At 39.0% G+C, this 14,221-nt stretch overlaps 1 protein-coding gene across 1 annotated transcript in view; it reads right to left on the reverse strand.

Moving 5' to 3' along the window:
- LOC122790939 (probable inactive glycosyltransferase 25 family member 3) overlaps positions 1-14,221 on the reverse strand; it is a 598,803-nt gene that overhangs the window by 308,282 nt on the left and 276,300 nt on the right. The window contains exon 9 of the mRNA XM_044058643.1: positions 5,496-5,628. Coding sequence (XP_043914578.1) covers positions 5,496-5,628 — 133 coding nt within the window. The remainder of the gene's footprint in view (positions 1-5,495; positions 5,629-14,221) is intronic.

Consider the following 14,221-nt stretch of genomic DNA (forward strand, 5'->3'; position numbering starts at 1 on the left):
TATTATAACAGACTTGATTAATATCAACATTAAAAATTTCAACAGGTAAGATACACAGCAATTTGATTTTGTAAAAGATGTATCCTATCTAATGAACTTCTTTGAGAATGTAACACAAGCTGTTGACAGTAGTCACACTGTACAAACAGCTTACCTTGATTTAACTGAGGCATTTGGCATCACCTACCCACTCCCCATTCTAGTATAACCAATAAACTAACTGCATCACAAATAGATCGGTATGTGGTGAGATGGACTGCAAATTGGCTAAAAGACAGAACCCACAAGTTGTGTGTGACACAGGCAGCATCAGAGAACATAAAGGTGACCAGTGGTGTCCTGCGGGCCTCAGTGCTGTGACTGCTTTTATTCAGTATTTACTTCTCTTGACTTACAGACTAAACAAACAAGACCTACAGCTAACCAATATCGTGGATGAATGCAAACTGGGAGTCATTTTCAAATATTCCTCTAATACAAAAACCCTCCAGCAGGAACCTACATATAAAAGCAAGGTGATTTGAAAAATGGGCTTAGATTGTTAAAAAATGCACTGTTGTCACATTTGGCAGACAACCACCCAGCATATCTCACTGATAATACTCCTCTTCAGAATGAGACTATAGTTAGAGACCTGGGAAACCTAGGTTGATGACTTACTCTCCTTTAAGCACCATGTAGCACAACTGTCAGGAAATCTGTCTACTTGGAGCAGATAACTGCCAAGGGAATATAAGCACTGATCAGACCAATAACTGAATGCACCCCCTTTAGGATGCAACTCACCAAACTTATCAAACAGTTGGAAAGACCCTAGAGGTTCCTAACAGGAAGGCCTAGAAGCAGTGTTCCTCATTTCTGGTTTTATAGGTTCCACAGACGTGGCCTATGTCCTGCTCTCTGAGCAATAAGGGACCAAGTAGTCCAAACTCTCTTGTATCTTCAGAAATCAGTCACATACATACCTGTACAAGAGATGTAAAACTGCTTCAGCTGATCAACAAAACAAGGCACAGAGACAGATTCATCACTCATCATCTCCCTCACCTCTGGAATAGTCTCCTACTACAGATAATGCAGTGTACTACTATAAATTCCTTCAAACAAGACCTGGGTAGTTGGATGGGTATTCATAAATTCACCCTGGGTGTGACTTGTACAGCTTTCCTGATGAAGGAAGATACAGTCTAGGGTGGGAAATGGCAAGCCGTAATGATCACAAGACTCAGTAGCCTTGAACATCCTACGTCCTACAAGGTTAAATTGACTCCGATCTGATCTACTGATCTGAGTTTAACTCCATTTTGGTCTATTCAGAAAGTTTTCAGCTTGTTAGACTCACTGTTCAAGATGCTTTACTCCTTGAATTTGTGCAGTCTAATGGTGTGAGTTGGACAATAAGTGCTTTGCCAATATGGCCACGACTATACATTTTTGTAAACTTTTACTAAGCATCCATTCCAGAGTATTCCAAGTCCTAGTTCTGCTGTCAGTTACACTGGATTTCCAAATAAGTGGGGTAAGTTCAAATGCAAAGCAATCATTCAAGTGCCATTGCAGGAATATAGCTGCCAAGGAATATCCAAGTCAGAAAAAAAAAACACAGCAACGTTCTATATAGAATTTATATAGTATGTTACTGTGTTTTTTTCCACATTGGAACTGTTGTACCAACCTATGCTTGCTGACGCTCTTATTATTATATTATTAGGGAATATCTAAGTCAGTAAGCAGCGAAAGCTTACCACAGCAATTCTTCATTACTAGTGACTGCAGCTTACTTGGTTTTATACAAGTACAGCCAGTATTCAGTGTTTTGTTTGTAACGGTATGAAATTATCCCAAAAGAGCTTCTTACTCCAGGAACACCCGACTATTGTGAAGCTTAGAGTAGACTTTATTCAGTAATGCATTCCACGTGGAACACTGTGCAGCAAGGAATCTTACATTCCTCAGGACACAAATGTAGTTTCAGCCAAGAATCTATCACAGCTAAAAATGTGAAGTCTTAGTGACTCTAGCCATGCTTGTTAAGCAGAAATTTTATTATAAGTGCTCTTGAAATTAAGCTATATAATCTTGAAGCCATTGAAATACTTCGGTCACTGCAGTTATCAATTTGACCTACATTAATCCCAACATCATCTGAGCACAGAAGCCTTTCCATAGGGAGATGAAGTAATCATTGAAAGGGATGATTTGATGATGTTACTCAATATGTGTAGCAACAAAGCTCAGTCTTTCATAATAACTAAGAAGAGTACAAATGGTAAGGCTGACTCAAAGTTAGTCTGTACTGTTATTATAATGAACCAGTCAAGATTGTACTGAGAGCAGTAGAAATAACAATAAGCTGGTAAATGAGCTTGGTAAGCCAGGAAAGTCAGCTGCTCAGACCAAAATTTGTAGGGAAAGAATTTTGGTAAACCTGAGAGGCCCAAGTTCCTCTTGTCTGCACATGATTACAGACTTAACACAGTAAAGCAGTGTTGCATAAGGATAACTGGGCTACATCTGGAACTAATGGAAGGATGTCTGAAGGACTGATACATTTTACAGATTTGTCAGGACAGTCAAGATAGATTAGTAAAACTAATAAATGTAAGTTGCTAAACTCAGTATATTAAAGAAAAACACAAATGTTAAGTTGATTTCAAGAATCCACTGTTACCATTTAAAACTAACAATTCAATTTTGGAAAAGCCATGGGTAGAGGAAGGGTGAACCAGTCAGACTACATGCAGAAGCACTGAACTGCTAATGGAAAATATAGTAGAGGGGTATGACGTAGCTGGGGAAATAATATGAAGACTTGCCACTGATTAAAACAGGCTTCTGATGTGTCTACGTATGTTAATGATAATAGCTCTTAAATTGTAAATGCTAGAACAAGTGGCAAATGTTAAAAGGATTTTGCAAAAAAAAAAAAAGAAAATAACATCTAACATATGGTTACCATCTTAAATGTTTACATGACATGAATATGAGATACAGCATTCATACTGTAATATAGAGGCTATTGGCAAGACCATGTTTGGAATAAGATGTTCAGGTCTGGTGGCGGCACTATCTTAGGAAGGGCATTAGGTGAGAGTGTAGTGTTGTGTTCTTTAAGGATGGTCTGTGCACTGCTACATGACAGAAGAAAGAGCACATGCTTGTCATACTCTCTTTTGGTGACAGTTTAAGTAGGCCATGGACATGCATTGTACAGCAAGACAAAAATAGTCCAAAGTTAACTAATCACTTCCAAGACTACAAAAGAGGGCTATGGAAGAGTTGTATTATAAAATTGTGTGTTAATGTTTACAATGATTTTTCATGGATGAATTAGGTTACACTGATATGGCTGATACATTTGATAGTGCTAGGACCTGCTTACTGAGTGTGTATGGAGTAGAATGTAACAAAGGTGGTGGGGTCACATGTGGAATACACTGTGCAAATTAATAGATATAGTATGCACTGGAGAGCTGCCTCCTTCTTTTCCCCCATATTAACGGAGTATCAGTATGTTTGAATCTCCTCTACTAACATACCCTACCAGGGAACACACTAAGGTCCTATTAACCAGTAACTTATTTTCTTAGCTCCTTAAAACCAGACCCCTTCCATTTTTTCATTCATGAAGAGAAGGTAGCATTGCAATCACTAGAACTATAAACGACTGCATTCCTCAGGGTACAGTACTTGGGCCACTACTTTGTGCCTTTTCCATACACAATCTCCCATGGGATCCACCCATACCTCTCAACTGTCCTTATTTAAGGGACATCTCCAATTTTGACTCAAATTTCAGCTCTGTTCTTCTTAATCCTTCCTAAAAGTGGTGAATTACATTTAACAAATAATGACAATAATTACAGTTATACACTTCTTTTACTTCAGAAAATGTACATTAATTCACATCTCCTTATTCTAGAAAGTTTAACAGTATAGTATCCCTGATTACTTCTGAATTTGTCCCTGTTTGTGTTGAGATTTGTCCCTGATTCGTTGAGCTCCATGATCTTCCTGATACCAGCTGCATTCTTTATGCAGCCCACACTGCATTACAGTAGCAGGAACTTCCACTTGTGTTATTTCCCCAAAAAAACAGTAGCCGTTCATGTATTTCTGAAATTGGATATCAAAAAGTAATCTGTCTATTAATATTCTTAAAGCTACCACTATGCTACTAGGAAACTCACAGAAATTCAGAGACATTCTCCCCAGAGTTCTAATATATCCCTCAGAAAACCCTCTCCCTGCTACAGCTAAAAAAAAAAAACATATCCAGGTGTTACCATTGATCAATCCTCCAATTTTAATAGACACACACGAGCTCAGATAGAAAAAGTTTTCACCCAACTAAAACTCACCTGAAGACTATCCAATTGTCTCACTTCAGAAACCAGGCATGCTACTGCTGTAAATGTTCTGCTTCCCAGACTGGAATATACCCTTCCCTTTATTAGTGCTCTCTCTGCTTGAAACAGCCTATTAAGCAACTGAGAACAAAATACTGAGATTCACACACCAGGCCAGTTTAGCAGAACACCTCTGCTCTACACTTCAGAAATGCAAATGGCTACCAATAGCCAATACCTTCCTATTAGTCACACTCACTTTCAAGCATCTGTGTGAAAGTCTTTGGACCAGTCAACTCACCTGGTTAACAAATATAAAAAGATAAATGAACAAATATTTCCTTCTCCTCACTTCACCATCATTCATCCACAAGTCCTCCTTTTCATTTATCCTGAAAAAAGTAGTGTCAAAATTGCAACTCTTCTTTCCCTTCTTTCTTCTTGAATAAAAGTACCTTACTGATGATGACTCTCCTCAGATGCAGCACCTCCAATCCCTTCAGTTTTTAGCCATATGCTACATGCCTTCTAATACCCTAATGCCCTTCCTAATGTAGGGCCACCTGACCTGACTGTAGTATTCCAGATGTGGCCTTGCCAATAACCTATTCAAAGCAGTATGCACTACCTCTAGAATGCCTTCTCTGAGCTATGCACTTGAACATCCTGGGAGCCCTCACTTCTCTTTCATACTGTGTGATTTTTCTGAGAAATGATTATGACCCCCAAATCTTTTGCCATCCCTCAAAGCATGCATATTTTCCCTATAGCTGCACTGCATCACCAGCAAACTGTACAATTATCTACTTGTCTTTACACTTCACTGCGCATCCCCATCAAGCACTATTTATGTAGCTCCAACCTGTCCCAATATACTCCTTTCACTACTGCTGTATAAAAAAAAAGTCCAGCCAGGTAGATGCTAAACACATAATCTGGTATGTAGATGCAACTAAGAACGGCTAATAATACTTCAGGTTAGAGTTTTATGGGCCTTAGCTTTTGGCAGAATGTTTTGGAGAAGAATACAGGTAGGAAATGAATGGTAAATTCTATGCCGTTTATTTTCTTGTGCTGTTCTTTTCCATGATTGTGACCATTACTATCGATTTTTCAAAATGGCTTTTATATAGTTGTTCATCTTACCTCTTTCCATATGAAGTAATGGCTTAAGAAACAACCGACTTCTCCTTTAGTAAGAGCTCGTCCTGAATGTGGATCAGAGTACTCAGGTAGCTGGTTAACCCCCAAAACTGTCATGTCACTGCTGGTCAAGAAGCTGCACAGAAAATGGCAACAATTATAAAATAAAACAAAATATGGTAGGGAGCTGTAGCTTGTTCAGTCATCGTCAATATAGGTAATACAGGCAAAAGGACAGAATTCCACTGGCACATCTTAAAAATTTATAGCATGCCAATGTTCACCAAAATGATTATTCAAATCTTTTAACATTTTAACTCATTCCCTCCAGTACAGCTCTTTTGAGTGTGTACCTTTAACTCCCAGTGGGTGTGACTTGAACCTGTAAAAAATTAAGTTATCACCTTAAAGTTCTAACAAATACTCATTGACAGAGATCAAATATCAATACAGTTGTGCTTGCTGTCATGTATGCTTCACAATAAAAATATTTTGATACCTTGTATTAGCATGGTTTTGGAATTACTAATGCATATATGAACAAGCAATACTTGACTCCTACAGGAGCAGTAGGAGGTTAACTGCGGAAATGCCTAGAGGCGCACTCAGCTGTATTAATATTGTATTTTTTTATCTCTGCTGGCAGCCTGTTCTAGCAATCTACTACCTGTAAACCAGTTTACTATCTTTTGTTTGTTTGTTCCTGGTTTTGCTGGTGCCAATCACTACTTCTAAAGCTTCTATCCAGTCCTATTACCATAACAAATGAACAGGCTAGACAGAAGATTAAAAACTTCATGCATAGTACAATGGGCATTAATTACAGATATACAGTAGAGAGTCGATTATCTGAAATGTCAACTATTCAAACCCAGTCCTCCAAGGTTTTTGGGTAGGAAAAATCATGAAGTCTGAATATGTAAGCATTATATGTATTAGCTTGTGCATGTTTTTTGAACTTGTAGCCTGCTTGTGTGTGAAAAATATTCTTTACTGTCCGCTGGACTTGAAGGGTTGAAAAGTGTATTCCCTGAGTACAGAAAAAAAACAAGATTTTTGAAGTTTTTTATCCAGTTCAATGTTTGTTTGATTATCAAACTACCCTTGGTCCCAATTAGTTCAAATAATTGACTCTCTACTGTAATAGTACATTAAAACAAGTTTGCAAAACATAGTTCACCTAATTAATAATTCTGGATTTTGGTCAAGTGAATCCGTATTATATCTTCTTGTTTATACCTGTGAATTTAAAAATCAGACTGTTCCACTAGGAATACAAGAAGTGTCCCCTTTGCAATAGGTCGCAACTGTAATTCAAATGGTATTGCAAAAGTAAAGGAATGCATTAAATAGAGTTAAACTCTTACAATTATACAAGAGCCAATTGTGTTGACCCAACATGGTAGAAGGCTATACAGCAGTTTTGGTAACTGGCTGACATACCACAACTGTTTATATTTTAAAATTTAATCATGGCATTGCCATTCAGACAAGTGTGTACATCAGGAAACATAAGACAGCTACAGGCATTGACCAATACATCATATTTTATAACAAAGGAGCAAAAAAAATAATAATCATGGGCCAGTATCATGAATGCCTGCACTAAGCGTTTACCATTCTGACTGAATAGGCAACACAAGCATAACTCCCACCTTCTGTCTCCTAGTTTTCTTGCAACCTTAAACATCCAGGAGGATTCATAAAGATTACTACTACATCTACAACTAATAATAGAAAAACACTGGTAGCAACACAGCAGACAATCCAAAGACAATATCCAATTTAATGAAAATAGTAAGCGCTTTGGACCCTCGAAAGCGCTTACTATTTTCATTAAATTGGATATTGTCTTTGGATTGTCTGCTGTGTTGCTTCCAGTGTTTTTCTACTATTTGTTCTCCTTTTGTTGCACTAGTCGCTTTATCATCTTGGGACTGTATTTTTTACTTACATATACAACTAGTCTAACCTTTCTGAGTGAATAGTCAGCGCAAAAAAATGTGATAGGGATGTTCTTGAATACAGATCGCGTAGACTTAGCATAGGCATTTAAAAATCTGACCCCATGTCTTAATTTCAATGTACACTTGTAACAAAATCCCACTTGCCATGGAGGTCATAGACCCCTCTACACTCTCAAACTAGACATCAAGCCAAGATGCAGCCACCATACCCTGCTTTAACAAGAAACTCCTTCCCAAGATCCTATTTTTTTTTCTAAATGGCCCTCTACCCAACTGTCACTCCAATGTTAAAACATAAGGCATCCACTTATTCCTTACCCTACTTACTAGGCTTTTCTCTTTAATTCCGAAAACTGCAGTTTAAATAGATTTCCTCATCTATATAATGATTCCATATAAATGCAACCTCCTGCTAAGTTACGTTCTTTGCATCTAGCATCAGAACAGCCAGCAACACAACATCATCTTCTGCGAGTCTCAATCTCTCTCTCAACCATTCTCGGGTAAACAGCAACCCTAGTGCCATGCTCTCTCTCTTGAAGCTAATCAACTTAGAATATTTAAAAAAAAAAATAGTAAACAGTTTCCAACAGGCTTCTCTCTGTACCTCCAACATACAGAAGAAAAAGAAAAAACATCCTGTTTCTTCTATTAGAACATGTAAAAGTACTTGTATAGGAATTTCCAGCTATACATACTTTATCTTCATGACCTAGTCCCATAGCTAAGTGGGGATAATTCTTACTCTACCAAATTTATGGTTATGATCAGACTCTCTCATCTCACTGCATACCCCTTTATTCCCTCTCTACTGTCCTAGGTCAAGGAATTTCACTCACCTCCTTTTTATTAGGTTGCTTGCAAGAAGGCTTACCTTGCCCTAGAAGTGTTTTTTTTTTTCACTATGAGACAGATCACAAGATTCTGCAGGAAATGAAAGATGCTAGGATTCAGTGGGAAAAGATTTCTGAAAAGATCCATGATCTTTTCTGAAAGAGAATGGGAGTAGGCTTTACCATCATGGAATTTATAAGCAACAGATCCCTGCTTATTTATTTTATTTAAGTTTGATGATCGGGGAAGTCCACTGGGCCAAGAAGAGCCCGTTTTCAGTGGAAGCCCGGGGAGAAAAGCTCCACAATAACTGCAAGTTACATTTCACATGTTACAAAAGGACAATGTTCATACAGCTAGTTAAACATTTACAGATAAGCTCCATGACATTTGCAATTGGCTTGTCACAATGTTACAAAAATTAAAGACATAATTCAATACAGAAATGTCAACATTTACAACATTATTTGCCCAAATGAATTCTGCCAGCGGTGTAGGTACAGATCTTTCTGGACTCTGTGAACATTACTCTACTGATTATTTTCACATGCTGCGGCAATGTCCCAAAAGTAAGGAGTTGGAGTAGGGCACATTCCTTAGCATCATTTGCCAGGAGGAAATTTATTCATCCTCTTGCTGACAATAAGTTTTGCCTTCTAGGAATCGACCCAAAATATAAATTTACAACTTTACAGTGTAGTAGCTGATACAAGTTTCTTTGACAATTACTACTTTCATTTTTATTTCTAAAAAGTCTGATGGCATTACTAAAAACGTACTCTGTTATACAGCAAGTTAAAAAGGACACACAAACTGCTATGCAGCTGTTAGGACAGGTTTTTTTCAACATTTTCCTATTCTCTTGGGGAAAACTTGAAATCTTTAATTTCGGTTTCTGTTATGATGATTTATTGCATGCTGAAGTACTACTGGATGGTGTGATACTTAATGGGTACTGGATGATGCATACTGTATTTCTGTTTCTCCAACAGCTTGTGTTCAAATGTTTCTGCTTGGCTTACTACGTTCACCTTCTCAGTGTTCTGCCTGTTTGACAGTTAAAGCTGAATAGAAAAGTAAAAAGAACCATGTCACTTCTACTGAAAGCCATCTGCATATACCTTTACTATTATTCTGCATTCTTTGCACAATCTTCTTACACTGTTCTCTTCTCTCTTTTGACTTATATATATATATATATATATATATATATATATATATATATGGTTTATTATATTGGTAACATGTAGTAGAGCAGCAGTGGTGCTATGCTGGGGCCTAAAGCCATGTTGTGTTTCGGAGAGCAGGCTATTTGAGGTTAGGTATTGAATCACCTGCATATGGATGCATTTCTCGAATAGTATATTTTGGAGAAGGGTAAGAATCGCTACTGGTCTGTAGTTATAAAACTCTGTTGATGTGTGCCTTTGTTCAGCGGTATTATGTAGGATTCTTTCCACACTGATTGGATGCATCTTTCTGCTATGGACCTATTAGTATGGCCACAGGGAAGCCTATGACTTCTGTGGCCATTTTTAGGTAGTCGGATGGTGGCTGGTCTACAACTACAGAAGTAGTTTTTAGTTTAAAGAGCAACTTTATTATGAGCGCGGTGGATACTAGACTAAAACTGAAGACGGTTTTGGTTGGACAGGGATAGAGATAGGGGGTCAGATGTACTAATGTCTAAGGGATATAATATTTATTGTATAAAGTAAAAATTAAACTGTGTGGGGACAGTCTGTCATATTGTCTGGTTTTGGAGAGGGAGTGCTGGTCTTGCCAGGGTGGAGTAGTTTATTTAGTGATGACCAAAAAAGGTTTCAGTTGTTTTGATGTTTGTCTTGCAGGTTGTTATAGCATGTTTACTTGTCCTGTTTGACATGGAGTTTATCAAGGTTTCTAAGATGTCTAAATTGCTGAAAGGCATATTGAGTTCTATTTTTATACTATTTTTCCAGGCTTTATCCCTTTTTAATCATGATTTTTTTTTGCTTCTTTTGTTAACCATAATGCAGGGTTGGATTTTACTCATTACTTAAAGTCTCTAAGAATAAGTTACAGAAGTATTCTATATCAGGTCTCTAAGAATAAGTTACTGAAGTATTCTACATCAGGTCTCTAAGAATAAGTTACTGAAGTGTTCTACATCAGAATCTAGTTCCATTGTTCTAAATACATTCCAGTTATATTGCTTTAGTGTTTCATTGAAAATATCTTTTGCTGAAACTGGTTGTATTTCACATTTGATTATCTATACTATGTTTCTCTAGGTTATGGCGAGTTCTAGCGGCATATGTTGGTATGCGGTCACTTACTCTGAGAGACAGCCTACTTTTGTCAGTTTGCCTGGTTTGTTTGTAAGAATCCAGTCTAATTTTGAGAATTTCCCCTGAAGTTTATTGACTTTAGTGGGTGTGGTTAATTGTTTGAAGTTGTATAAGTTTATGGAATCAGAGGGGGTAGTGGAATTTTGAGTTGCCAGCCTATATACAAGTCTCCAAGTATTACAGTTTCATGGTTAATTTCTTTGAATATCCAATACAGGATGTTTTTAGCAATATCCCTGGTGGTATATACATTACTGCTAACATACAGTTTTCCTATTATTGATTTTTTGGAGTGTTACTAGAAGTTCAGCACTATTAAATTTGGGTATTTTCTGTTGGTGTAAGGTGGTGGTTAGGAAATTTTTACATGTGATGGCTACACCACCTGCACACTTGTTTTGTCTGTCAGGCTTGAATATACTATATCCTGGGTGGGTGATCTCATTAGCCTTTATTTTGTTTTTTTTTTTAATCAGGTTTCAGTAGCTATGACTACATCAGGAGTGCATGTTACAAGGTAGGCATGTATGTCATGGATTTTATTGCACATCATAGGTTCACATTTAGTAAGGTCAGCTGGTGTTCTGTTTTTTTGTTCAGAGGTGTTAGGTGACTGGTTTACTGGGCTGGAAGTGATGGTTTTATGAACAGTGGGACCTGGGTTGGGGTGAATATCTCCACTAAATTTTTTTAAATTGATATTTTACAGAGTGAAGAGTGTGGCCAGTTACATTTTGGTCTTGATTTGATATTTGATTGTAAATTTGGCTATTTAATTTTGAGATATTTATAGATAAATCAGATGTAGTTTGTTTGCAGAGATAGAGTGTTATGGAGAAAGACAGGCTGGGTATATTTTGATATTCTCTGTGAGGACTGGTTGAAGTGTTAAGTATCTGAAGGAGGTGGATTTGATAATTGGTGATGAAGGCTTGTAGAGTGAGGAGGAATAATAAAATAATCTAAATTACAGGCATCTTCTTTAACTTGGGTTTTATCTTTGTTGTAAATTAGGATTAGAAAATGTCAGGAGGATACTTGGTTGGTTATAAAGATGTAATGTGATACTTATAGGGGGTAAGGAGTGGGACAGTTTGAGAGAGAGTCTTGGGTGGTAAACTAGAGTGGGTATTACTATTGGGAGTTATTTTGCTGATTGTTTTTCTTCTGGAGGGAACTGATGGTAGTGGTTTGAGGACTATCTGGGTAGTTCTATGGAAGGTGGTGTTGTTTGTCTTTCGGCTTTTTCCTGGTAAGGGGTCGCCATAGTGGAACTCCGGTCCGCTAATGATTGGCAGTAGATTTTTACAAAACGCCGAGGTGCCAGCTCGACCCAGCCTTCAACGAAGGCACGCCCATTTACGCACGCATGTCTTTCAACCGCGGGGAGGACATGCAGACTCCACACAGAAGGCACTCCCAAGCCAAGCCGAGAATCGAATGGGAGAATCTCTTGCTGTGAGGTAACAACGCTACCGCCGTACCACCACGGCATAATTCTATGGAAGTATAAGTATAAAATAAGAGGTGGGAATGGGGGGAAGGTAGGGGAGCAGAGTAAACCCTAGCGCTAGCAAGGGTGAATGAAGTGGGTTGAAAACTTGGCAAAGGAACAGAGAAATGCAATTACTGACTGAACGTAAACTGCCACAAATATGCTAATAGAGATAAGTAAAACGAACAATGCAGATTAAAAGCCCTCTGCTAAAAGATGAGGCTCTTGATTTTGTTGCTCTAGGACACAGTTTTAGTAGGAGAGTTAGTCCAATATCACCTTGACCTGACTAATGGTGACATAACACAGTAAAAATTTGTACCCAACTGTTTGAACAAAGTACAGTTGTGTACACTTACCATAAATGCAGATGTTCGAGTGCATTCACTGTTGCAGTCATCACACTTGGTTTATCCTGCCAGGGTAGCCCTGAGTCGGCCCGAATACCAGAGGCTTAGTATTTCTGCGTCGGTTGCTGTCGATCCATGTCTGACGTCAGGTCGTCAATGGTATAAAATCAGGAAGCCGATGCCATTACATCAGTTTTTCTTGCCCCAACTGTCAGGAGCCCCCAAATGGGGAGCTAGGTTATGGTGGAAGAACAACACAAGCAGAAAGTAAACACCAAAAATTCCCTGTAAGGAGAGAGGAAGAGAGGGAGAGAGAGGGGGAGGGAGAGAGACAGAGACAAGGGAGATGGAGGGTGGGAAACCAGGACTGCAATAGTGAATATACTCGAATATCTACATTTATAGTAAGTGTACACAACTGTACTGTGTTGTTCTTGTTTCACTTTTGCAGTCATCATACTTGGGTTGATTCCCAAAGCTGAAGAAAAGGGTGGAGGCAGTCAAAAAGACTGCGGGCTGGCTAGGATGCCCTGCAAGACTGTGGTGGCAAAGCCTGCCCTGGATTTGGACAAGATAGGCAGGTTGTAATGCTTGGTGAATGTATGAACAGAAGTCCATGTTGCAGCCTCCAGGATGTCCCTGGTGGGGACCCCTCTGAGAAAAGCTGCAGAGGTAGAGGTTGCCCTGGTGGAATGCGTCCTGACCCCCTTTGGGAGCAGTTTCCCATGCTAGTTGTAGCAGAAATAGATGCAGTGTGCTATCCATTTGGAGACTGTTTGTTTGGATATGGCCTTGCCCTCTGCTCCTGCTGTGAAGCTAACAATTGGTCAGTTTTTCTAAAAGATTTAGTCCTATCCAGATAGAATCCAAACCATCTGTGCACATCTAGAGAGTGCAGAATCCCTTCCCCCTTGTTTTGTGGGTTAGGGAAAAAGATGGGCAAATGAATGGATTGGTTGAGAGCCACACTGGACACTACTTTAGGCATGAAGGATGGGTTAGTCCTGAGGGAGACCATGTCAGCATTAAAAATGATGAAGGGCTCTACAGCCATGAGTGCTTGTAGCTCTGAAACTCTTCTAGCTGAAGTGATGGCCAGGAGCAAGGCTGTTTTCCAAGAGAAGAATTTTAACTCTGCTGATGCTGCAGGTTTAAAGGGGGGTAGGGTGAGCTTTTCCAACACAAAGATAAGGTCCCAAGCTGGGGTAAGAGCTCTTCTGGGTGGCTTTAAGTTGTTAACCCCTCTTAAGAACGTTTTGATGAGAGGGTGTAAGAAGAGAGGTGGCTCTGTGCTGTAATGAGCAGAGATGACAGAGGCATGTATTTTAATAGAAGAGAAGGATAGACCCCTGTGTAGTAGGTCTACTAGGTAATCCAGGATGAGAGGTAAGGAGGCCTGTGCTGTTTCGGCTCCCTTAGCCTGAATCCAGGTGCAAAACCTTTTTCACTTCTCAGCACAGGATTTTCTAGTGCTGGGGCATCTGGCCTTACGTTTAACATCTAGGACTTGTTTGCTTAGGCTGGCAGCTTGAGGAGAGGTCAGAGAATAAGCCAGGTTGTCAGGTTGAGGGTCTGCAACTGGGGATGCATGAATTCTCCATTCTTCTAGGTCAGGAGTGTTGGGATCTGAAGTAGGTGCCATGGTGGCAAGGGCAACAGGCTACAAAGCAGTGGGTACCAGTGCTGGCATGGCCAGTCTGGGGCAATCAGGATTGCCCTTGGTTTTTCCTCCCTTATTTTGATCAGTACCCTT

The sequence above is a fragment of the Protopterus annectens genome, chromosome 16.part0 (genome assembly GCF_019279795.1).
Source record: "Protopterus annectens isolate FY-2018-M chromosome 16.part0, PAN1.0, whole genome shotgun sequence".
NCBI classification, from domain to species: Eukaryota; Metazoa; Chordata; order Ceratodontiformes; family Protopteridae; genus Protopterus; species Protopterus annectens.